This window comes from Carettochelys insculpta, chromosome 6 (genome assembly GCF_033958435.1).
Source record: "Carettochelys insculpta isolate YL-2023 chromosome 6, ASM3395843v1, whole genome shotgun sequence".
In the NCBI taxonomy this organism is placed as follows: Eukaryota; Metazoa; Chordata; order Testudines; family Carettochelyidae; genus Carettochelys; species Carettochelys insculpta.
Genome location: NC_134142.1, coordinates 99,386,681 through 99,414,179, shown reverse-complemented (window position 1 = coordinate 99,414,179; position 27,499 = coordinate 99,386,681). Strand labels below are relative to the sequence as shown.

General features: G+C 42.6%; 1 protein-coding gene across 1 annotated transcript in view; it reads left to right on the top strand.

The window, feature by feature from the left end:
* SLC17A6 (solute carrier family 17 member 6) overlaps positions 1-27,499 on the top strand; it is a 54,379-nt gene that overhangs the window by 17,701 nt on the left and 9,179 nt on the right. The window contains exons 4-7 of the mRNA XM_074999014.1: positions 14,687-14,801; positions 16,914-17,001; positions 17,113-17,199; positions 18,825-18,967. Coding sequence (XP_074855115.1) covers positions 14,687-14,801; positions 16,914-17,001; positions 17,113-17,199; positions 18,825-18,967 — 433 coding nt within the window. The remainder of the gene's footprint in view (positions 1-14,686; positions 14,802-16,913; positions 17,002-17,112; positions 17,200-18,824; positions 18,968-27,499) is intronic.

The following is a 27,499-nucleotide window of genomic DNA, read 5'->3' as shown; positions in this document are numbered from 1 at the left end:
CAGAATGGTAATTCCATTTACATTACTAAATCCAGAATAACCACATTCACCCTGGTGGAATTAATTTAAGAGGGCTATAGCAGTGTCACTGAATTCACCATTTGGCACTGCATATGCAGTGATAGTCATAAAACATGAAAACAAAAGTAGGCTGTAATTTAGAACTGAAGACTGAACCAAACATGTTGTTGGTGTATATTAGCAGAGAACATGTCCATAGTCTGTACAAAATGATGCAAAGTCTTCTTTTCATATAATTTTGGGATAAAGCAGCATGACCAGAAGCGTACCATTTAGCTAGATTAGGTACCTCTTGATGTTCCAAATGGTAAATACATCATAACACATCTCCACAAAATATTTTAGATTAAGATATACTGGATTAATTCTAAAACAAGCAAGTGCAGCTAAGTAAAGAGAGAAAAGTGATAACAGAGACCAAGAGCTTTAGTTAGGCATTTTACATGACCTATTCTAGTTTTGCAACATGATCTACTAGGTTATACATGTAAGGCATCCCAAAGCTAATATATTTGAAAGAATGAGTCAAGACATTATCTAGACCTAGAAGGTTATATTGAGCTGTAAAATGAAACCACTGGGTTGAGTGTTACTCTCTCATAGATTAATAAATGACTTCCAGCAATTCCAAAAATATGCATTCACATTTCAAAACCAGTCTGGGAACAAACAATGGAGAGGGCAGCTTAATAGCCACATAGGGCCTCATCTGGGTCACTGGAGTCAGTGGAAATTTTGTCATCATCTTCAAGTGGCTCAGTGTGAAATAAAGACAGAAATCATCAATTATTGAGGCACAGGATTGTTAAATTTAGCTGTGGAGTTTCATTATGCCACTCAATCTAGCACTTCTAGGTAACATCCAGGCTCATTCTGGTGAATCAGTTAGCTTTTGGGCATTTTGTTGTCTCTTTTACATATGATCTGATGGATCATGTTGCAAAACAAGTACCGTGACTGAAGTGCTAATGGTCTGAACCAATGGTTCTCAGCCTGGGGTCTTCAGACCCCTGGGCACCCATGAGTATTGCAGGGGGTCTATGGGAAAAAAAGGATAAAGTGATCAAAGAAAGTAACATTTAAATAAATTACAAAGTTACAATTATTATTTTTAAACTAAGTATCTTCAAATAATGTTATTAATTGCTGTCTGAAAATCTATGTTGTGGTTTCCTTTTTCATTCATTGAAGAGTACATAGCACCTAGAATTTGATTTGATGGAGATCTGTGAATGGTCTGAGGGAGTGATTGGGGGTCTGCAAGTGGCTTAGGGGGGTTGATTGGGGTCTGTATGAGTGAGAGGGTTGGGAACCACTGCTCTAAACCAGGTTTTGGTATTCTTGTACCTTGATGCAAACGCATATGGATTTAGAATTGGTAAAAATAAATTAGTCTGGAAAAACAGGAGGCTTAAATATCTGCATTAAAGCCGTGATGGGTGGAATGAGCAGGGTAGAGCATTTGGCTCCCCAAACCCATGGATCCTAGAGGATTGACAGGAGGAATAATCTTCCACACTGAGGCTAGTTGCTCCTGTACAGCCCGTTAGCCCAATACTTCCTCTTGACAGTAAAGTACCTGTAGTCACCATCCATGTTATTAAGTTCCCATACAGCCTCCCATTCCTAGAGCCCCCTGGAAATGGGACGTTAGTGAAGCAACTAGGGAAAAAGTATATGCAACTGACAACTAAAAATCATGGGAGATGTAATTGTCCAAATAGGGATCAGCACATCTCAGAATTTGGCCCAATGAGAAAAAAAGCACAGGGGTAGACACAGAATAATGGTGGCAACATTTGCAAGATGAGTCTGGTAAAACTCTTCATGGGAACAAGTCTCTGAATGTTCTGGGCCAGATCCTGGCTGCTGCTACAACCCTTGGAATTATTTTTGCACTGAAAAAGAAACGGAAGTCTGGCATAAATTGTCTATCTGGGAATTATACAAGGGCTTTCCTCAGTCATGTAAAGATGGTGTAGCTAGTCATATATCATCTGCTGTAGGTATTCTGCTGTAGATAAACCAGGAATGGGAAAGAGTAGGATAGGTTGTAGACACAGGATGTTGTGAACTGGCAGACTGTGGGCTGCCTTGCCGTAACTTGCATTGGGGGTTGAACCATCTCTGGCTTCCCCCAAAATCAGCATGGTAGAAAGATGGTGGAAGACTACCTATATTCCTTCCTCAGGTGCTCAGCAAGCAGATTTCAAATGTATCTAAAGATCTAGTCCTGGGAGTTTTTGCATTTTTAAAAAAAAATAAGCTACTTTGCTTTTTAGCAATATGTTTATTTTTTCAGAAAGGTGGATATCTGTGATGAAGAGGAGGTGCAATAATAGGCATTTCCCCAATCCACAAGCCTATCCAAATTTCTGTCTTCCTTCATAGGGAACAACACCTCACTTTGCTGGAGGAGTTTGGAGAACTTTGCAAAGGGAAACCTATGGATTTTCCCTTTTTCTTAACCAGCTCCCAACAGTGTTCTGTCACAGTGGAGATGTGGATTTAAGACATCAAAGCACAGTGGAAAAAGTTGTTATATAAATGTGTAGCATTAGATCTTGAAGTCTTTTTTCAGTTTCTACTCAGTACCTCAAACAGGCAAAAACTTCTTTGAGTCACTGAGGCTACAATTACACTACAGTAATCTGTTGACAGAAGTCATTGTCGGAAGAGATTTCCCAACAAAACTTCTGTTGACAGAGTGTGGCCACACACAAAAGACAATCAGAAGAGCACTCTGCTCTATTGACAGAATGGCCAGATTGCCTGGTTGCTCTCTCAACAAAACAGGCACCCATAAGCACAGCAGACAGGGCTGCCCATTGTCCTGGACACCCTGTCTGTTGAGAGCAGGCCCCCCAGAGCATTCGCACAGAACCTATCAACAACAGGCGCTCTTTGTCACATGGGAGAGGCAGAATGATGTCAGTGAAAGTGCTGACTTCTGTTGATATACTGTTGCCAAAATGCATTGTGTGTGTGGATGTTCTGCCCATTTTGTCAAAAAAACTGGAGTTATGTTGGTTAAACTCTCTGGTGTAGCAGTAGCCTCAGAGTTTTGCCCAAGTTCAACCATGTGCAAATCTTCATTTCAATAATAAGCCATTTTATCTCTCTATGAACATTCCATTTTTGTTTTCAGCATGGTAGGGAAACATACTGTGAATACTTGTATAAAGGCATTTACAGAAATGTCCATGCTAGAAATGCTCTCACAGCCATCTAGAAAAATGTGGGAGTCAACCAGTCCAGGAGTAAAAACAACAGTGTGAGTGAAAAATTATGAACAGTGAATACTCCAAGAAATAGTAATGAGTAGCAGTTTGTATGCAACAAATTGACCATGGATAATTCACTCACAGAACAAGGAAATTAATTTGTTAAACCATTTGTTCCAGTAAACAGTGCATTGGATTTGGGATGTAAACATTTGACTCATTAAGAATAAATCACTGCTTTATTTGTATAATTGTTTATAACTTAAATACAGTTGAAGACTTCAGTAAAATATTAATTACTATTTTATCATCCTTGAACTTAAATCCATGTTTGTTTCTTGGTCATGTAATAGCTGGGCTGTTTCTTCTCAGGGTTTTGGTTCAGGACCAGAATAAAATGCCATATATTATTTTGATTTAATTTATCGTAACAATACAAAAATTGTCACACCTCTATTTTCAAGGACAACCTTGGTAACAAAATTCTTGAAGAGTTAGTTCCTTTTAAATAAAATGGAGGTGGCAGCTTTTGGGTGGAAAATACTCTTTGTCCTTTCATATTTTAGAAATAATTATGGACCTGCACCATTTCCACTGGAGCGATGTAAAATCTATATTTCTATAGCTTCAGTAGCACGTAGGTAGAACCTTGTGTGAATAAATTAACACTTTTAAAAAAAATTTTATGTACAAATGTTCTTACTTATGTTCTATGTTATTTGTTATCTGAAAATATATTTTAATTAATTTTGCATTAAATGGTTTCGTTTATATTTGAACACATTAAACTATTTAGCACCTTTTATCTAAAATAGTCATTCTCAAATCACCAAAACTATTGATTTTGAAATGGAAGATTTTTCCTTTAATAGTTGGACAATATTTATGAAAATAATTTATATTTAAAGGTTTCTACTTTTTGATTTGCGTAGAACTTTTACATAACGTTGGACACTTTATTCTGAGCATAAGGCCTGTGGTTTATTTAAAAATGTTTGTATGCTATCAGTGAATGATACCAATAGAACTATGCCAGTTTACAGCAGCTGAATATCTGACCCTTAATCTGTAAGCAGAGAGAAGTGGTTTTTTGCTAGGAAGTGCCATCCTAACAGTTTTCATTCACAGTCCTTGGAGTTAAATACATCCCCCTTATTAACACCACTAAAGACCCCTCCAAACCTGCACTCCTTCCTAGGTCATATTTCTAACCTCATCAGTCATACATCTGAATCTTATTTGGCAGGTGTTGGTACTACCACTGTTTTCAGTTCAGTTTAGGATCTGCTGTTTGTTACCAGACAGCAGAAAAAACATTTACAATTCTCCACAATACTATGTCGTAATATAGTGTCAGCTACATGCCAAGGGCAGCTGTCCAGAGTGGAGCTGCAGAATTGTGGGGATGAGAAACATTTATTCTCTTTCATTATCCTCACAGGAGGGCTATGAACCAACCAGCCTGAAGGAAAATATGCATAGTTCCCTCTGCAACTTCTTTCCATTTTAATCACGTTTCTCCTGAGTCATCATCATCAACTTTTCTTACCCCCCATTCCCTTCGTAACTCTTGCTGTTCATTCTCAAATTGCTTTTTTTCTGCTATTAATCCTTATGTTACAGTACTACAAAGAGGCACATCACTCCTAGCCTTCAGACCTACAAATCTGTGCCGCCCACATCAGCTAAACTTGGAGCTCCTGAATCCTAGGTTCTAGGCCTGCTCTGGGTGGGGATTACAACTAGCGATTATAACTGTGATTTGACATAAAATAATCCAAGACCACAGGTTTAGCACACTCACCCTGAAAGGGAGTATGACTAGATGGAGAAGACTTAGATTTATCTGATAAGAGATCTACATTTTAATCCAAGGTTTTCCTTCAGTGAACATATGAAATTTATTTGTAAAATATGGATTTAATACTTAATTGATTTCTACGTTTGAGGTATGAGGATTTGTTTGGTAACAGGGTTATGAAGCAGCAAAAATATAGCTAGCACAGATGACACCGTAAAGGTATGATCTCAGGCGACCCAATTTAGTGCATATTCCCCTAAGATTCAGGCATTTGGAGAAGAGGTCACGCTCTCTCAATATTGCTTGAATTGCCGGTTCAGCAGCAGAAAAGGGCAAACAGATTCAGCTCCCATGCACTGTCGAAGACAATCCAGTACTCCACAGATCCTCCCAAGAGAGAACCCCCATGATGCTAGGTCCTGTTCACAATCCCTTCAGTTCTCAGATGTGTTTGGGCAGTGTTTATTCTGGTGTTCATCATGCCATTGCTGTAGCCTCCCATTGTTTTCAATGGTTAGGATCAGGCCTCAAAGAGAGACTGCGGAAAGATTCTAGATCCTCAGAGAAAAAAGTTTAAAGTGTCTCAGTGACTTATGAAGCTAAGTGCCGATGACGTTCTCTGAAATGGTGAGGTGACATGGGTGAGCTGAAAAACAAATTTGGGTGGGGAGCAGTGAGGAAGGAAGAAAAGATGATGAGAGTTGAGGAAAGGATTTGGGAGGGTGTCTGAAACAGAGTAATGTAGAAGTAGCACTGTTTTGAAGGATGTTGCTCATTGATGAGGGAACCATTTTCTTGTTCTGCATTTGTATGGCTCCTACCACAGTGGGATTTTTAGTCTATGACTGGGACTCGGAGGTGATACAAGGCAAATACTTCTACTACTAATTCTGAAATAGTTTGGATAGTTGCTAAGTGTCTTAAACAACTGGGGAATCCTGAGATTGGTATAGACCTCTATGAGTTTTAGAATAAGATCATAAGATACTGCATAAATGAATATAAATTTAAAGGACCAGAACTTTGATCCCAAGGGACTTAGATAGTGGTCTGGTTAGGATTTCACTAAAAAACAGATGGAAAATGATTCTGGAAATAGTGCTGGATTACTTTCTTGTCTGTTTTGCTGAATAGACTACAGGATGGGAAACCATTCTACACCTAATTTTAACAAAACGTACCCAGGTAAGAGAAAGAGGATTGAAGATAAGGAGCATTTAATGTATACTGATCAGACTATTACCCTAATTTAAAATACTAACAAAGGTAAGAACTTGAAGGGAGCAATCAACTGATTTTGATGGCAGGAAAGATTTTGTGAAGCTATAACATTCTGAGAAAACTGAACCTTCAGTTCTTATTGGAGGGGAGCATCTATTAAAAGGGGAACATTAAATATATATTTAGCAATGTTATAAATGAAAACTGTCCTTTTTTAGTTCAAGCCAGAATAAATGTTGGCTGTGGACTATGTGGTTAACCAAGGTTATATAAAGTAATAAACAGAGTGTTTATAAAATATAAACACTATGTCTAATGAGAAAGAATATAAACTTTATGGAGAACAAATAAGAACAACAAGGTCAAAAAATAGATGAGCAAAAGGAAACACTATTTTCAGCTGCAGAAAATAATGAGCTGTTTATACATGTATGTGTATTCATAAAGGCATAGGCAGATATGGAAGGGCACATTCACCCACGATTTCAGGTAATATAGAAAACTATATCACCAAAAACAGTAAGGCATTAAATTATTGCCACTGTTTTTAATTTTGCAATAGTGCATGAGAATAAACAGCTGTTTAGATCAGAAGTAATTACTTTTTGGTGTGGTCTTATCTTATGTTTGAGTTCATATACGGTTAAAATAAAAATATCAGGGGATCAGGTTTTGAAGAGACTGTGTTAAAATGTGGTGCTATGGTGAAAAATAGCTTGTTATTAATGGCATTTTGGGTTTCTCTGTTTATTGTGTCCTCTGCTTATAAATGCTACTGAATATTTACTATTGTGTGTAGTTCTAAGTAGGTCCCATCTGGGATATACATGTTTGTGATAATTCTTTGGAGGGAATCTTGCTTCCTCTTCTAGAAGAGGACAGGTTTAAGGAGCCAGCTTCTAATCTGTTGGATGGACACTGAAACAAAGATCATTCTGGGAAAGATAGCCTTAAACTGAAAACTAAACTGTGGAAACCAGGCTCAGGGGCTTGAATCTGAACTCAGTTATAGTGGTGTAGATTTGGAGCCACTTAAAAAATTGTGCTCATTTAACTGATATCTGCATTTCTTGTCAGAGGGAATTTTGGGAATTAATTCCTTATAAGGAGGTGGTAATTCCTAACATTCTCTCCTTCCTGGTCTGACTGCTGAAGGAAATGGTGATTTCCACTGATTTTTCAACTAAATTGCATAAATTCACACTAGCTGAGATGCTACACCAGTGGTTCTTAAACCTATGTTGGTGTTCTGTGAACAATTGGTGTGCCATGAGCATTTGGAAAAAATATACTGATGGTACATATTTTTGGTTATTAAAACTAGATGCAATATTACTTCTTCATTGCTATGATACATGATCAAATTACCTCATCTTGTTTTTGCTGTGTATGTTGCTGTTTGTCTGAGGTTTTTTATTTGGCAACAATTAAAAAAAATATTTACTCAAGAATTCTGCATAAAAATATTATTGCTTGGTTGCAAAAACACTCACTCTTAAACACTCTAGATGGGTGTGTCTACACTTGCACTCCTCTTTTGAAAGAGGTATGCAAATGAGGTAAATCGAAGATGCAAATGAGGTATAAATTTACATATTCTGGTCCTGATTTACATATTCTATATTTGCATATTGAAAGAGCTTCGAAGAACGATTCTTTCGAAAATGGGTTTTACTTTCAAAAGAGCAGCATCTACACTGGCTTTCTTATTTCAAAAGAAGCTCTTTTGAAATTAGAACATGCAAATGAGGTGCAGAATATGCAAATTTATACTTCATTTGCATTGTCAATTTATGTCATTTGCATACGTCTTTTGAAAGAGGAATGCAAGTGTAGACACACCTCCTTAGTCCACTGTTCTAGTGAGGTTGAAAAATACATTCTAGAACAATAGTAAACTTTCAGTTATAAAACAAAGTTCCTAAGAGGCTAACTTTGTTCTCTTTTGTAAAAGGAGAAAAATAATTTAAAATGGCATCACTATAGCACACTTGAACAACTGATTAAAATGAAAGGAAATGAACTGCATGTGCTTTTGTACGTATTTGTCAACCAGGAAACAAAATCTATACATTAAAAAATGAAGAGATAACACAGAATTTACGGAAAAATATAGAGAATGTTGCAAAGCCATGCCATAAATATCTCCTGTATGCAGCTAGATGTGGTTTACAGGGATGATAAGAGACAGTAATGAAGAAGAAAAAAAGGTAGTTGGGAGGTATTTAAACAGAGGCTTCTTCCTGTACAGCTGCCCTTTACTACTTGTCAAAATTTAAAGTATAATATATTTAATATCCTATTCAGGCATTTGTATCAACCATATAAAATTGAACATATCTCTGAAAGAAGTTCCTCCTTGTAATTAATCCTTCCTTCCTGCTTGTTCAGACTCAGGCCTTATTTTCATCCTCTGTGTCTACATGAGCCCCTTTCTTTTGGAAGGGGAATGTTAATGAGCAGGTTCGAAAGATGCTAATGAGGTGCTGCAATGAATATGCAGTGTCTCATTAGCATAATGGCAGCCACAGCGATTTGAAAGTGCAGCTTTCAAATCACGTGCTGCCTGTGGAGAGGGGGACCTTCCAAAAGGACTCCCCAGTTTTCAAAAGCCCCTTCTTCCTATCTGGTGTTAGGAAGAAGGGGCTTTCAAAAACTGGGGGGGTCATTTTGGAAGGTCCCTCTCTCCACGGGCAGTGCGCGATTCGAAAATCCACACTTTTGGATCGCCGTGGCTGCTATTATGCTAATGAGGTGCTGCATATTTATGGTGGTGCCTCATTAGCATCTTGCAAACGCACTCATTAACATGCCCCTTCCGAAAGGAAGAGGGTCATGTAGACCCAGCCATGAAGTTTTGGTCACTTGCCAAAAATAACATTGACAAGTGCATTGGTGACTTCTTTCTTATCAATCAGCTTTGGATAGGATAGCAAAATGTCATGTAATTGGGGATTACATTACATTATGTCTTTTCATAAATAAATGGTCACACCATAGTCTTTGACTGAATCCTTTGTGTGTGGCTCTAGTGACACAAGCAGGACCCTGTTTGATGTAAAGACAGCATGGCTGGGGATGTTAACAGCTCCAGTCTGCCAGCCAGCCAGCATACAGAACATTCCTGGGTTCATGAACAGCATGACCCAGGAAGGGAGGGGGCAGAATGCAGAGCCCAGGGTTTACTGCCTATCAGCAGTAACCATCCATTGAAGTGGGGCATCTTCTTCACCTTTCATAGATAAGGCTCCTGCTTCATTATGGTGCATGATGCACTCCTCATAGAAAGCTGGGGATGTGCTTTTCAGTATTTTGTGCTGCTGGTGTATGGCAAACACTCATTCTGTGAAATTGTCTGTACTGGAAACAGAAAATGAAAAAAACAAAAGAAAATTATTGGATTTTAACTATGGGCATTTTAAAAGATATCAGTTTTTCAACTCAAATCCACTTCCAATTTCAAAGTGACAGAAAGAGACATAACAAATATCCAGAGACACAGGGCTAGTCTTGTAGGGCCCAAGACAAAGCCCACTGAGGGACCGTTTCTTGAATTTTGAATGAGACCCATAATAAATAGGACCCTACCATATTTAGAGTTCATTATGGTCATTTTCATAGATGTGGGATTTTAAAAGTAATTAATTTCATGATTTCAGCTATTTTAATCTGGCAATTCATGGTATTATAATTATAGGGACCCTGACCCAAAAAGAAGCTGTGGGGAGGTCACACAATTATTGTTGTGAGGGTGATGGTGCTGCTATTCTAACTTCTAAGCTGCTTCTGGCATTTGTGCTGCATTCAGAGCTGGACAGCTGGAGGTTGCTATTTGCTGGCTGGGAGCCCAGTGCTGGGAGCCACCAGCAGCAGTGCAAAAGTAAGGTTAGCATGGTATGATATTGCCACCCTTACTTCTGCACTGCTGAGGGAAAGGGCACTACCTTTCAGTCTGGACACCTTGGCAATAGCTGCCACTCTCTGGCTGCCCAGCTGTGAAGGCAGCACCGAAGTATGGGTGGAAATACCATGACACCTCTCAAATAATCTTATGACCCTCCAACAACTCTTTTTTGGTCCAGGACTCACAATTTGAGAAACTCTGGTCTCTCCCAGCCCCGCCTCATGAAATCAGTATAGTATAGGGTAAAAGCACACAAAAGACCAGATTTTTGTGGTCTCATGACATATTTTTGATGGGTGCAAATTTGGTAGGGCTCTAATAATAAATGTGAAGAGCTAGGAGAAATAGAAATGAAAAGATTGGTGAGCTATGTATAGACACTGCCGTAGCAGAGTAGCTGGATGGTTCCCTTTTTGTTGGATCTTGTCTAAAATATGATATAATCAAAGACAAGGCATAACAAGATCTCAGTTTTGTTGCTAAATAACACTTTAGAACATAGCACTTTAGTTTTACATAGCGTGATTTTGTATTAACAGACTTATGCAACAAAGTTTATAAACCTTTTAAGTGCTTTTTGAGCACTGTAGACTGTTGTACAGTCATTCTGAGTTTTTATAACAAGCAAGCTATGTGAACAAGTGATATTTTAGGAAGAATATGTTAATTTCATAAATTGTCATGAAATACCAACAAAATAATCGATACTGTACAAGACGAGAATATCTATATTGTTTATTTTAAGCACCATTATTAAAGGCTGATTCTGACACACACAGTAATTTTCAGTGCACCATCTAACAAGGAAGCTGCTACTCATCAGCACAGTGACATAATTTGTCCCTAAATTAACAAGAGTGTTATATTTTGTTAGCCTGCAGGATCAAAACTTGGAGGCAGCCACCATTGTACAGAATGTTACAGTGGATCATTTTCTTGGAGTGAAGAAGACTTTGAGTATTACCATTACATGTCATGTGTGTTTTAAATATTAACAGGCTGAACTGTCAAGTATCCATTCTCACTTACACCAGTGAAAATCTGTTAACTTCAGTTGTTACTTCTGATCTATACCAGTATGAGACAAGAGTCAAGCCCTTGGGGACTGATTTTCAGAAGTCTTAAACATATATGCCAGTCAAAAGGAGTTATGGATACACTGCAATTCCAAGACGGGCCACTAGTTTCCAAGTAGACATGGTCTTAGAGCAGTGTACCTAATGAATAAGTTCCATGTCACTACATAAAAAATGATGACATTTACCCTAATTTGGATGTTTTATAGTAGTTAAATAGGTATAGTCAATAACAAAAGCACCTACAAAGCTTTAAATTAATGGTTTCAACTCAGGACCCAAGTATCATTGTATACAACTCAATGCATAGCTGTGATCAAAAAAGGAAACAAGACAGTAGAATGCCTAAATAAATCAGATGATGAAAATGCAGAGAACATTATAATGCCTTTATATGAATAAATTAAATGACCTTTCTGGAATAGTGTGTGCATTACTGGTCATCCATCTCAAAAAGGTATTACAGAATTTGAAGAATTTCAGAGAAAGGTGATGAAAATGATTGAAGATCTGGAGAAACCTGTCATGTGTAGAGAGACTATACAGGACAGGGACTGCTTAAATTAAAAATGTGAGGGGAATAATGAAAATGTATAATAGCAGAGAAGGTGGGAATTTCTGTTTTCCATGTCTCATACTACATGAACAATGGAATAGATATTACAAGAAATTAAAAGCTAAGATATTCAAAAATTGAGAGGTGAAATTTCACAAAATATATACTTAGTGTGTGGCACTTGATGCCATAGGAAGAGGATGAAGTCAAAGTAATTGTAGCCAAAACCTTCAGAAGACAGTAACCATGATTGGACATCTATATGGATATCAAGAAGATTCAGCATGTTCCTGACATTCTCAGAAGGGGTGGGCAGTTGGGAAGTTGGTTTAGAATGAGAAGAAGTATAAACAAGGAGATCTGATATCAATGAGTATCTTCATCACACATCTAGGCCGTGTCTACATGTGCCCCAAACTTCGAAATAGCCATGCAAATGGCCATTTCGAAGTTTACTAATGAAGCGCTGAAATGCATATTCAGCACTTCATTAGCATGCGGGCGGCAGCGGCACTTCGAAATTGACGCGCCTTGCCGCCGCGCGGCGCGTCCAGACGGGGCTCCTTTTTGAAAGGGCCCCGCCTACTTTGAAGTCCCCTTATTCCCATGAAAATAAGGGGACTTCGAAGTAGGCGGGGCCCTTTTGAAAAGGAGCCCCATCTGGATGAGCCGCGCGGCGGCAAGGCGCGTCAATTTCGAAGCGCCGCTGCCGCCCGCATGCTAATGAAGCGCTGAATATGCATTTCAGCGCTTCATTAGTAAACTTCGAAATGGTCATTTGCATGGCCATTTCGAAGTTTGGGGCACGTGTAGACGTAGCCCTAGAGAGACTGATGGACAAGATCAAGGAAGAAGTAGAAGGGATATCTGTGCATGGGAAAAAATTAACAATTTGAGGTTTGCAGATTACATAGTTATTGAGGAAGATGAGGAGAAGCTAGCAAAAATGGTGCAGGTGCAACAAGAGGAAGGGAAGGTGATTATGAACTGATTATGAACATCAATAAAACAAAAACAAGGGTATTTGGAGATAAGGAAATAGTAAGAAAAATCCATGTCTATGGGATTGAACTAGAGAGTGTAGAGAAGTTCACATATCTGTGGAGCAACGTAGCATATGATCTAGACTATAAGAAGGAAATAACGACTAGACTAGTGAAAGCAAGAGCAAGTTTGAAGGCGATGGATAAGGTCTGGAAAAGCAAAGTGAGTACCTTAGGAACAAAGCTGAGCATCTTGAAGAATGTGTGTGTTCAGCAGTATGTTGTACGGATATGAGACATGGGTGGGAATAAAATATTCAAAGAGAAGAATATTAGCATTCAAGAGGAGTTGTTATAGAAAAATCCTGAGAATAGGATGGATGCAGAAGGTCACCAATGAGGAATTATATAGGAAGATACAGCCGAAAGAGAACCTACTGCAGAAGGTTATACAAGGGAAGTTACAGCTATTTGGGCATATTTGCAGAATGAATAACAAATGAAAAATCAAGACCCTCATATTCGGTATAATGGACGGTTTGAATAGAAGAGGCAGACCCCAGAGAGAATGGGTAGATGATATAGGCTACGTCTACACGTGAAGCCTACATCAAAGTAGCCTATTTCGATGTGGCGACATCGAAATAGGCTATTTCGATGAATAACGTCTACACGTCCTCCAGGGCTGGCAACGTCGATGTTCAACATCGACGTTGTGCAGCACCACATCGAAATAGGTGCTGCGAGGGAACGTCTACACGCCAAAGTAGCACACATTGAAATAAGGGTGCCAGGCACAGCTGCAGACAGGGTCTCAGGGCAGACTCAACAGCAAGCCGCTCCCTTAAAGGGCCCCTCCCAGACACGGTTGCACTAAACAACACAAGATCCACAGAGCCGACAACTGGTTGCAGACCCTGTTCATGCAGCATGGATCCCCAGCTGCAGCAGCAGCAGCCAGAAGCCCTGGGCTAAGGGCTGCTGCACACAGTGACCATAGAGCCCCGCAGGGGCTAGAGAGAGAGCGTCTCTCAACCCCTCAGCTGATGGCCGCCATGGCGGACCCCGCAATTTCAAAGTTGTGGGACGCGCAATGACTACACGGTCCCTACTTTGACGTTGAACGTCGAAGTAGAGCTCTATTCCCATCCCCTCATGTGGTTAGCGGCTTCGATGTCTCGCCGCCTAACGTCGATGTTAACATTGAAATAGCGCCCAAGACGTGTAGCCGTGATGGGCGCTATTTCGAAGTTCGTGCCGCTACGTCGAAGTAGCATGCACGTGTAGACACGGCTATAGTAGACTGGTGCAGAGCTAGTCTACAGAAACTAAGTCACTCTGCACTGAACAGGGAAAGATGGAATGAAATAGTGAAAGAGGCATTAGACACCAATGGGCGCTGAGCCCATGGTTGTTGTTGATGATAATGATGAGCCAAGTTAATCTGTATATGGAAAGAATGGGGAGTTCTGTGGCACCTTAAAGACTAGCAGATTTATTTGGGCATAAGATTTCATGGGTAAAAACCACTTAATCAGGTGCAATATTTTAGCCACGAAAGCTTAGGCCGAAATAAATCTGTTAGTTTTTTCACAATTACTGATATGCATTTTGGAAGGGATATTAAACCTCATGCTTTAAGGCTTAAATCAATTACAATCTGTTACATAACAAGATGAGCCCTATGTGGGTAGGAGGACAGATTGCACTGAAATATCCAGTGCAGGCCACTATCAGACAATACTAGACTAGATAGACAGCGAGTCTGCCCCCATCCAGTAATTTCAGTATTATTCTGTAAAGAATGTTCATTGAACACACACGTGTTTGTACCTTTGTGCGTGAAAATTTCAGTTGTTTTGATCACTACTGTAATAATTTCCTCTGTTTTCTTTTACAGGGTGTTTGGAGCTGCTATATTGCTGACCTCCACCCTTAATATGCTCATACCATCTGCCGCTAAGGTGCACTATGGGTGTGTCATCTTTGTCCGGATCTTGCAGGGCCTTGTAGAGGTACAGAAAAAAGTTGAAATGACAAGAAAGTTATATGTTTATTAGCTGCTAACCAGCAGTCTCTGTTTTAGATGTAAAAAATTTATTCCAATTAAGAGCTGAATCCTAGTGCAGTGAAATGCAGTGATTAGAACTGTTAGCTTATGTTTTAAATGCATCTGTCTCTCACCTATAAAACTATATAAAAAATTCCCTGAAGTTCAAAGGGATGGCAAGGCATATACAGCACCTAATTCCTACTGCATAGGCCGTGATTTGACAGTCTCCCACAGAGGGTAGTTTGCAGACCAGCACCAGAGAATGAGTACGTTCTTTAAAATAAAGTGTGTGTTTCTACAATAGGCACTGACTATCCTGCTGTTATCATTAAGAGTTTTGCAGCTGAGTTAAATGGGAGCAAGTTCAGGCCTGTATGGTAAATTTGACTGTTTGATTAACATTTTTAGACAGATTTGAATGCATGTCCTCCAGATCCCCTGTGCAACTTTTGAACACATCTTATTATATGAAAGCCTTGAATATGAGAGAAGATGCTACATGTAAGATGGATATGTTAGTGTACTAATGTGCAAATCAGGTAGTTAGGCATCCAACTAATACATGTGCATGCACAAATATAGACCCTGTATTGCAAATCAGTTGATGTAGGCAGATCTTTGTACCTTCTGAAGAGGAAGGAAAGAGAAAAAGAGGACTGGGAGAAAAAAAGGTAAAACAAGATATTTTTAAACCTGTCAGTTTAAAATGTCCCTCTTCGATGGAATTCTGATGGAATTTTTAGATGTGTCATTTTAAAATATTCCCTCATTGATGGAATTCTCAATACAAAATTAGCTTCTGAATAGGATTGTAAGAAATGTTATCAGTGGATTCTGAAAACCTCCTACCTGGAGTTTTGCATTGTTGCAAATTCACAAAAAGTGGCCAGTTTGTTAGAAAAAATAGAATTTTGCAGTGCTTTTCTTCAAAATAGGACCATCCAATGTGTGTTTAATGTTGAAGAATAATCTCAATATTTGAAAAGTATTGAATTTTAAAATTATTCTCAGCTGAAGTTTAAATATGTTAAAGGATGGAAAAATACTATTCTGAAATATGCAAAAATCCAAATTTTAATTTTATTAATGTTTACTTGGCTATTAAGTGAAAATGATGTAAAAACTTATTGTATATTTCTAGGTTTTAAGATGGTTAAAAAAGATAAATAATTCTGCATTAAATTTCTTGAAATGTTATTTTTATGCTATCAAGACTGAATCTGTGTTGAAGAAAGAACAGCTGTATTTTCAATTGAAATCAACTAATGTGCAGTTTTTCTTTGTCATATTTGTGTAAAAAATGTGTTACAGCAAAGACAGAGAGAAATAACTTGCAGTATTCGCTAGTTTTGAAGAGTCACATTGCTTTTGTTCTCTAGGGTCAGGATGAGTAGAAAGTGGCTAATTTTTAGTTTCTATGTCATTGTAATTTTCTATTATATTAATGGTGACTACAACTTGGGATAGTCCAAGTGTGGTCTGAGGAAAAAAAACTTGGATTTAGCAGAAGTCAAGAAGTCCTGAACAGTGCTCAATTGTAAGTTGTGCACTTGGGCATCCGCTCAGGAGAGATTCATATGCCACCCATCTGATCAGCAGAGCCCTCACAGCCACTGACAGTGGGCAGAATGTGTTTCTTTTGGTAGTGCACATCAGCACATGCCTTGGTGCACATAAAATTTATTCTGCCCATGGATGGAAAAATATAGAGGAAACAATGGTCCTAAGTTCTAATAGTGGCTGTTGTATGGATGTGTGTCCTTGGGCAGGTCACTTCACCTCTGTGCCCCACAATGCTCAACTAACATTATTGCAACAACTTTTTTCACAGGGATATGGTTATTAAAGTATGTATGGTGTAGTGAACTTATAAGGCTTGAACCAATTCCCACTCAAATCACTGGGAGTTTTTCCATTGTAATGGGAGTTGTAGTAATTCCTTGCACTGTTATGGGAGTTCTAGTATAATCATTAGATGGTCATTTTAATTGTTAGTTTTAAGCAGAAATAAATGCAAAAACAGTACACTGACTAATTGATGAGCATGTTAACTCATGGAATGCCCACTCTATAGGGTGTCACTTATCCTGCCTGCCATGGAATATGGAGCAAGTGGGCCCCCCCTTTAGAAAGAAGTAGACTAGCAACCACTTCCTTCTGTGGTAAGCAGCCCTTCAATATTGACTTCGTCTCCCCCAACTCCTCACAAGAGCATTCAGTAATTCAGAAGAGAATATATTTCAATATTCAATTATGTGTCTCTTGTTTTATAGGTTCCTATGCAGGAGCTGTTATTGCAATGCCTTTAGCTGGGATTCTAGTACAATATAGTGGATGGTCTTCTGTGTTTTATGTGTATGGTATGATAGTTTTTGTTTAGCATCCACCTTTATTACATGAATCTAATCTGCACTGTAGAAGACTTCATTGTTGATGTAGAATGAAAATAAAGGAAGACTAGAGTTATGATTCTGCCTGCACAGTGTAGAGAAATAGATGTTGGAGGAAAGGAATTGTATATTAGAATAAGAAGCAATGGTCTTAAATAGGAGAAATTTCAGCTGAAAGAAAGCTAGAATTGCTTTTATGATTATAGCACACACTTGTAGGAAATGTTCTAGAGTCAACAATTCACTATGCTTCCTTCTCCTCCCATTTATATGAGCTTCAATCAAATCTAGCTGGACTGAGATCAATTGGGCAGACCCTCATTTAATGTAGGTTAACTAAGCTATAGTGATTTATACCAGTGGAGCATCTGGTGAATGGGATTAATTATTCAGTGTAAAATTTGTATGAATTTCAGAAAGACCCAATAAAAGATGAGACTAGAGCTGAACTGTTTCAAAGGATTTTGAAGAAGTTTGAAAACTATCCTGCAGTGATGCAGAGAACTGAATTAGACCCCTCAAAATGTTCCTAATTTTCTAGGACTCCATTAGGAACTTGTAAATCAGGAGAAAGGCCAAAGAATAACTGCAAAATTGTATATTGTGTGCATAAACATGTATTCTGCTTAGCTCCACTGAAAACATGGGGTGTAAGGTCTGTGTTTAATGTAATCCTGTGGGCTTGTTTCTCTAATCTAAAATGACTTTTTGCCAGAGGGAGTACCTCATAATGGCATAATATAATTAACCAAGCTAATCACAGGAAAAAAATACAGAATGACCACACTGCTTTAATTGACACTGTTTGTTTCACATGCCTCCTAGTGTATCACACCAACAGAATCTAGAAAATTTCACATAGGAGCTGTTACTTAGACTAGACATTTGTTAAACCCATTTCAGCATCGCTAAGAACAAAGAATATGTTCATTCCACGTGACACTGAAATATGGCTGAAAGTGTCACAATTTTATATTTTTCAGGTAAATAAAAATATTTATAATAATTAGTGTAGTAAATTACTAACAGTGCAATAAGATACATAGAAATGAACTTTCACTCTAAGCTAGACTGAAACTCTTAAGCTGTTTAAATGCACTGCGATGATTCTGTGATGTACCAGCAACTATGTAACAGCAACGAAGGGTCCTGTGGCACCTTATAGACTAACAGAAAAGTTTTGAGCATGAGCTTTCGTGAGCACAGACTCACTTCATCAGATCAGGTGCATCTGATGAAGTGAGTCTGTGCTCATGAAAGCTCATGCTCAAAACTTTTCTGTTAGTCTATAAAGTGCCACAGGACCCTTCGTTGCTGTTACAGATCCAGACTAACATGGCTACCCCTCCGATACTCAGCGACTGTACAGCACTCTGTGACTTTGCACTTATAGCAAAGTCATTTTGTAAAGCCGATGACAGGATAAGCTCACTATTGGCCCAACCTCACAAACACTGGTCTTTGTGAAAACAACATTGTAAGGCAGCAACCCGAAATACCATCAAAATGATGTATGCCAGTATTTTGCCTTATTTGTTGTATCAGGGTGTTTTTAGTTCATTTCGAAGTCCTTCTTCCTTCTACATTTTCAACAGGGAGCTTTGGGATGATCTGGTACATGTTCTGGCTTTTGGTGTCATATGAAAGTCCTGCAAAACACCCAACGATCACAGACGAAGAACGCAGATACATAGAGGAGAGCATTGGAGAAAGTGCCAATCTCTTAGGTGCAGTGGAAGTAAGAACTTTGCATATATACATTTCTAGCCTAATATATGGCAGCATCACCTTACAGCATGGACTTCTGGGTGGGTAGGAAAGGGGTAAAAGAAACTAAGAGCATTAGCTCCCCTCAAGATAGATTCACTTATTCTAGACAATTCAATGTGCCTGAAAACAGGTTCCATGGGAAATGTCTGTAGGGCTTATGCTATTACACGCAAGGCCTAACACTTCCCTCCTGTCAGTGGAACTGCACATGGAGTAAAGAACTGCTCTATAAAGGGTGACAAGGTTTGAGCTAACTTTTTCCCATAATTGCTTCCATATTTTTAGCTGACATCCCCCAATTATCCCTTTGCAGCTTCCCAAAACATCCTTTTGGCTCCCTCTGCATCACCTACCTCTGTGCCTCAAGCCAATCCTCGCTAGGCACAGGCATCAAGTACATAAATTAGACTATGCCCAATGAGTTTGTTTTTGCACAGTAATACAGAAGAAATGCCATGCTATGGAACCACTGATAGCTAATCTCCATCTGCGGCATTTTTCAGTTCTTTTTTTTTTTAAAAATCAGTGTTAAAGTGGCCTTTGCGATCAGTGATTTTGAGAATATTCCTTTAAGGGTAGCTGCTACAGATGGGACTCTGAAGAGGCAGGTCCTCCTTGGTGCAGGATTAACCCCTCATCAGACATTGCCTCTGTGGAGCTTTCCTGGAATTGCAACGAAAGCAGGCACATAATGCACAGTAGAGGGCTTCCTCTTTTTACTCCACTCCAGCTCTAGCACCTCACAGCATGTGGAAACCTAAGGGATCGCTAGGCCCTGAATGATGTCTCTAGGTCTAGAGCAAATGACAATGTTTCCTTTTCCTTCACATTCTATCCCTTTCCAGCCATTTTACTGTTAAAGTGAGGAATAAATAAAGTAGAGGAGAAATTGGGCTACACAATGAAGTGTTGAAAAGTAGAATCAGAATGAATTAAACAACAATCAGCTATGTGTGTCCAAAAGCTTATGTATTGAAATAATTCTATACTGCCCCCTCCCAATATTGGGGATAATATTTCTCACCTACCCACAGCTTTGAGACAATTTTAATTTCATTACTAAAGGCAGATTTTAAGAAGAGAGATTCCAACAAAATCATGAGGACTTTTTTCTAATGATAATGTACAGCCTTTCAGTGAATGATCACTTAGGCCTTGTGTAATTTGATCTTGTCCTATACAGGTCAAGATGTCAAAGAACCGTGTAAAGTCTGGTATAAAGTGGAAATATTTCTAACAGCCATTAAGTAAACCTCTCATCCAAAATGCACATTTCCCCATTTCTTTACTATCTGAAAGTTCTAAAGAAATAGCACTACTAATGCTAATAAGAAAAATCAGACTTCAGTATTTCTTTCTTAACGTTCTAGTCTTCTTTGTTACCCTGCTAGACTTCCCACCCTGTCTTCCCTTATCAGTGATTCTCAGAGATGCCTCTTTATAGTGTTTTCTGATCAGATCAGACCATTTACTCTTGATTGAGCAAAGGCCTAAGCCACTTTTCCCATGATCAAGCGCTTTGAGTCATTGTAGACATCTGTAGCACCCATCTTGAAATTCAATGGGACTTAGGCTTGTCAATGGCACAGGTGCTTTTGAAAAGCCCATCTTTGATGAGAGCTATTTGCTCCATGTTGAAATTTAAAACACAGCATCTGAGGCTTGTGGAAGGATTATTTAAAAAGGAATCAGTATATTCTGTTGAGGTTCTGGCTGAAAGTTTCCTGTTTCATTACTTTGTACTTTCATAATACAAAACTGGATTCAAAATTATATTTGGAAGAGATTAGCTTGTATTAATGGCTTAATTGCTTTTGATGTGTGCAGTATGACATTCTTCTCAGGGCATTCACCAGGCCTCCCCACCAATTAAGCGTCACTTAACCCTGTCTAAGGATCTTAAGTGGAACTTAATAGGTGCACATACTGTGTATTGGAGTGAATTTCAGCACTTCTCTTTGGAACCATGCCATTTACCAACACATAATAAACCTAATCCTACTCTCAACTGTGCCCATGAAACCTCTTTGAAGTTATTTCCACATATTCTTTTAGGGACAGCTCTTGCTGTTGGAGCCACACAGAAACCTGGGTCCATGTGGCTCATCAATGAAGTCATTAGGGCATAGGTCAACAAAAGGACTTAGTGAGCACCACAATGCTTAGAAAATCACAGGAACAACCCTGTGATCCACAAAGCCAGAGGTACTCGGTGCCCACATGACTTATGCCACATATGGGGAGAAAGGGGTGCCTAAGCATATGATCCTCAAAAGCCAGCACCCAAGGGCTACGTCTACACTAGCACACTACATCGAAGTAGCCTATTTCGATGTAAGAACATCGAAATAGGCTACTTCGATGTGTATCGTCTACACGTCTTCCAGGGCTGGTGCCGTTGACGTTCAACGTCCAAGTAGCAACGGAGAACGTCGGAAGGAGCTGCCCCGGAAGGAAATGTGCAGTGTCCACACACACAAGCTCTCTCCATCGAAATAAGGGGCCAGCAAAGCTCCAAGCCGCTCCCTTAAAGGGCCCCTCCCAGACACACTTGCCCTGCACAGCACGAGATCCACAGAGCTGACAACTGGTTGCAGATCGCATGCATGCAGCATGGACCCCCAGCTGCAGCAGCAGCAGTGCTGGGCTAAGGGCTGCTGCATGTGGCAACCATAGAGCCCTGCAGGGGCTGGACAGAGCATCTGTCAACCCCTCAGCTGATGGCTGCCATGGAGGACCCCGCTATTTTGATATAGCGGGACTCAGATCGTCTACACACACCCTACTTCGATGTTGAGTGTCGAAGTAGGGTGCTATTCCCATCTTCAGATAGGAATAGCGATTTCGATGTCTCGCCGCCTAATGTCGATTTCACCATCGAAATAGCTCATGGCGCGTGTAGACGCGACGCGTACTAATTTGATGTTGTGCCAGCTACTTCAAAGTAGCCGGCTAGTGTAGACACACCCAAGGTGGAGAGCCAACTAAATTAGCCTACAGTAGCTGCTAGAAGGGAGGGGTCTGACCCAAACCCTGCACAAGCTTTAGATGCTTCTTTGCATGTGATACACAACTAGGAGCCCCTCTTCTGCAGTCAGGTAGCTTTAGGTGCTTAAGTTGTTTTTTGTAAGAATGAGTTAGGTGCCTGCCTCACTCCACGCAGAACAGTTGTTTTGGTACCACCCACCTTATAACATTTAATGCAGTGATGAGACCACTCCTTTGGGACAGAAGAAACCAAGGCTAAATTTCCCCTGAGGGTGGGGGGACAGGATTTGAACAAGGGGCTCACACACCACTTAGAGGTGCACAGTACCCATAGAGCTAAGGGATAGTCTACTGGAACACCTTCAAACGCTCCTACTGGCAGTGCTCCACTGTGTGTATCTACTTAAAGTGTCATTGAAGCAGGTATGTTCCCCAACCATCAGCTATAAAGTCATCCTGTCTCTCTGGCCCGACGGGTGTATAACAATTTATCCAATGAGGAGTGGCTTGAACAGGTGAAATCAAGGGAGTGCCATTTCCAAATACCCCATAACTAGGTTGCTAGAGTATTCTCTAGGAAGAGGTATGGAAATCCTTGTTTAAGTCCTTTTCTTTTCCTCAAGTGGTAGAAGAGATGGAATAAAACCTAGATATACAGCATCTCATCTGAGACCTGTAACCAATGAGCTAAATGTCAGATGATGAATACCACCTGATAGAGTCTGAGTGGGCCCCAAAAGAGTAGGCAGCATTGAGCATGCCTACCAGATTGGGATTTCTGCTTATCTTCCCTGGGGGTTCTAGATAATTTGGGGATTTAGCCAGAAGATGGGTTTAAGGAAGGCTAGAGGGTGCTGACAGTTCACATGTCTTGATGCAGAAACTTAGCTGCAGAGCAAACTTCTACCCTGAAAAATTAAGTGCTAAATGAGTTTAGGTACCTACAGGATTTGGCAGCAGTTAAGTCTTAGTGTAATGGGTGGCAGTGCTGTCTAGTACTGGGCCTGATGTGCCAGGATCTGAAGTTTAGGTGCCTCAATACTTTGGCAGAGCTTGGCCTGGGATTCTGTAGAGTTGCAGTGTTAAAATCTGTACACTTTTAATAACTCTAAATTTGTTGAAAGGGGCACCCTACCTGCAATCCGCCTCTATGGGTCAAAATGCTTTATTTTTAAAAATGAGAAGAGAATGCTGCTTGAGCTGAGTCATTGTTTATAGAAACTTCCAGAATGTCATAATGAAATTATGCAAGCAATCTAAATTAAAATACAGAGCTCAGGTGGTGACTTCACTAGAGCTATGTGATTTACACCAGCTGAGGATATGGCCAAGCATTTACAATGGAAAAGCCAACTGCTCTCAATTGCCGCGTCTACACTAGCTAGCCATTTTGAAATAGCCGGGCCAACTTCGAAATAGTGCCCGCCGCGGCTACGTGTGCTGAGCGCTATTTTGAAGTTGAAATCTATGTAAGGCGGTGAGATGTTGAAATCGCTATCCCCATCAGAAGATGGGAATAGTGCCCTACTTCAACATTGAATGTCGAAGTAGGGGACGTGTAGATGATCCGCGTCCCGCAACATCAAAATAGCAGGGTCCTCCATGGCAGCAATCAGCTAAGGGGTTGAGAGACGCTCTGTCCAGCCCCTGAGCTCTCTGGTCGCCGCGTGCAGCAGCCCCTTAAAGCTTCCCGCCCCCTTATTTCCTGTGGCAGGAAGCTGAGAGCATGCAGGCGGCAGCACAGACACGTGCACAGCCTGCACACCCTCCAGATGCCCCAATCCACCACCCAGCACCCATGGCAGCGAGCCAGCCCCCCAAGCACCCACAGGGCACCCCCCCAAAGAGGACCCAGGGCTTCCAGCCATCCAGCCAGTGGGGCAAGAGGCAGCAGGGCCCCTCCTGGTCAGACGCCGAGACCCGGGACCTGCTAGGGCTCTGGGGCGAGGAGGTGCTCCAGGTAATGGGGAGCAAGTGGCAGAACGCAGATGTGTTTGTCCGGCTGGCTGAGGGCCTGGCTGCCCGGGGTCACCCTGTTCGCACTCCTGACCATATCAGGAGTAAGGTCAAGGAGCTGCATCAGTGTTACACCTGCGCCCGGGACATGGCCAGCCGGTCTGGGGCCACCCCCCCTGCTTGCCCCTTTTACAGGGAGCTCAGGGAGATTCTGGGCCCCTGGTACACCCCCTCCCCGCTGGCCACCCTTGACACCTCGGCTGACGAGCCCCAGCAGGCCCCAGAGCTGGAGTCTGGCCCAGAGGCCAGCTCTGCACCCCAGGGGCCCTCAGAGGAGCCCACCCCTGGGACAGCAGAGGAGGAGGAGGAGGGCTTCAGCGACGGGGGTGCTCCTCATCGACCTCCCTTCCCGCAGCTCCAGCAGGGCGTCCACCCAACAGGTGTCCCCCGACCGTGGGAGCAGACTGTCAGGTATGTACCCCGAATGCACAACCCCGGGTTAAGGGGCAGGGACAAGGGACGTGACCAGGGCCCTTCACACACCCAGCCAGACCATGGCCCCAAGGACAGCAGTGGCATGTCCCTCAGAGCCTGTCAGCACCTGCTTCCCCAGGACAGCACCATGCCCCATCCCTGGGGATGGGGGGAGCAGAACCTCAGAGGGTCCCCCCTGGGGGGATACCACACCCATCATCAGCATCTGTGAGGGACAGGGGATGAGGAACCAGAAGCAGAGGGGTGGGGGGACATGGGCAACAGGTCAGGGCCCAGACTAACGGCTGTCTCTGCTCTCCCTCCTCTGTTCCACAGTCGCACCATCTGAGCGCCTTGACAAGACAGGCGCTGCATCTGTTGTGCTGGACAGCCCACTGGGGCCATCGCATTGGGGCACCCCAGCGGCAGAACAGGACCAGCCCCAGGATGAGCCTGACACCACCAGAGCCATCCACGGGCGTCTGCTGACCCCCAGCTCCTTGCCACTCTCCAGCATCAAGTGGAAGTTTCGGAGCGCTGCCTATACGTACAGGAGCGCTGGCTCCACTTGCAGGACCGAGCGGTGGCCTGGCGCCAGGAGGCTTGGGGGTCCTTCATGAGGACATTTGAGTGGATTGCTGAGCACATGGCACCCCCTTCCGCTCCAGCTGCTGTCCGTCCGAGCTGCCCTCCACCTGTCCTGGAGCCTGCCGCGGAGAGGGACCGTGGGCCTCAGGAACCAGCCCGGCCATACCTATTGGTTCTTCTGGCCCCCACCCAGCCTCGACGGGGCCTCCGGCCCAGACGTGGGTCACACCCCCCCACATCGGGAGCTGGACAGTAGAGGCAAAGGAGGCCAAGGACTGGGCCCCCCCAGGCCCCCCTTTTTGTACATATTTCCCCCCCCCATTAATTGTACATAGTTGCCTTGTCCCATCCCCCTTTAGTAGCTGCCCCCCCGCCCTGATGTACATAGTTCCCCATTAATGTAAAAGTTTATCATTTTGTTTTCAAGAAGGTTTGGTTTATTTACAACAAAACAAATGTGTGGTGGAGTGTGCTCTTTGATGTTCAGTGGTGTGGGCGTGCGGGAAGTTAGTGTTGTGGGGGTGTAGGGGGGCAGTGGGTGGTTCACCAGCTGGCCCTGCCAGTGTTCACCCTGCAGCCTGGTCAAAATGGGCCTGCAGGGACTCCCGGACCCGGGTCCCCTCAGGGTCGACTTGGCGACTGGGGGCAGCAGGTGGCTGGGCATAGGCCCTGCCAGCCTCCACAGCCCAGCCCTGCACAAATGCCACCCCTTTGATCTCCACCAGGTTGTGGAGTGCACAGCACACACCCACAACCTGGGGGATACTGGGGAGGCCTGTGTCCAGGCGGGTGAGGAGACACCTCCAGCGGCCTTTGAGGTGGCTGAAAGTCCTCTTGACCACCTGGCGCGCATGGTTCAAGCGGGTGTTGAACTGCTCCTGGCTGGCACTGAGGTGGCCCATGTAGGGGCCCATGAGCCTGGGCTGGAGGGAGTACGCTGCATCTACGACGAGGCAGAGGGACACAGTGGTGTCCCCCAGAGGGATCTCCCGCTGGGGGATGTAGGTCCCTGCTGCCAGCCAGCAGCACAGGCCTGAGTTCCTAAACACCCCAGCATCGTGGGTGCTGTCAGGCCAGCCAACATATATGTCCAAGAAGTGTCCCCATCTGTCCACCATGGCCTGGAGGACCATGGAACAGTAGCCCTTCCTATTCAGGAAGTGTCCTCTGCTGTGCTCCAGGGCACGGATGGGGATGTGGGTCCCATCCAGATCCCTGAAGCAATTAGGGAACCCCATGCTGGCAAACCCCACAATGGCCTCATCCGGGTCCCCAAGCCGCATGAGCCTGTGGCGCAGCAGGGCATTCATTGCGCAGACCACCTGCAGGGGAAGGACATGAGAGCACCTGTGAGGAGTGTGCAGGGTGTGTCTGGCCCTCTCCCTGGGCTCCCCCGCCCTCTGGGCTCCCCCCCCAGGCTCTCCCTCCCCCTCGGGCTCTCCCCTCCCCCAGTCTCTCCCCCTCCCCCTGGGGCCCCTTACCTTCATGTTGACAGCCCCGACAATGGCCTTGCCCACACCAAACCGCTGTCCTATGGATCAGTAGCTGTCTGGATTGGCCAGCTTCCATACAGCGATGCTGACCCATTTCTCAACGGTGGGGGCACGTCGCATGGGGGTGTCCTGGTGCTGTAAGGCAGGGGTGAGCCACTGGTAGAGCCTGAGGAACATCTGCCTGCTCATCCAGAAAGTCTGGAGCCAGCGGTCATTATCTCACTCCCCAAGCACCAGCCGCTCCCACCAGTCTGTGCTAGTGGGGTATCTCCATAGCCGGCGGTGTGTCTGGCGGGGGGAGGCTGGGAGGCCTGCATGGTCTGCGGCGGCTTCTTCATCCCCCGAGGACAGCTCATCTTCTTCTAGTAGAAGATGCTGAGCTGCCTTCTCCATGGCACCAAGCAGGGTGGCCGCTGCTCCAGGGGTGCGTGTGTGGACCTCTGTCTGCTGCTGCTGAGGGGTCCATGCTGCTTGCAGGGGTGTGAATGCTTGTGGGCTCTGCATACCTCATGCTGTGCAAGTCAAATCTGCCTAGGAGGAGCCCTTTAAGGGAGCAGCTTGCTGTTGCCCTGGAAGTACTAGTCCGCCTTGTGACACTGTCCGCAGCCTTTCTTGGCACCCTTACTTTGATTGGGGCTGCTTTCACGTGTAGACGCTCCCCCTGTGGTGCCTGTTTCAACATAGTGCTGTCCTACGTCAACGCTGAACATCGACAGCACCAGCCCTGGAGGATGTGTGGATGCTACTCATCGAAATAGCTTATTTCGATTTCGCTACGTCAAAATAAGCTATTTCGATGTAACGTCCCAGTGTAGATGTAGCCAGTGGTAGCATTACTACCTCATATTGCTATATTATTTATGAGTGGTTCTAATCATCCTTGCCGCAGTTGAAGGAGATTCTTTTTATAGTATTTGTACAAGAAAAATGAAAGACAGAACTGAGTACCTGAGCTGAATACACTGCAGACATTTGTTCATAGGTTTCTGTGCTAAGTCTTT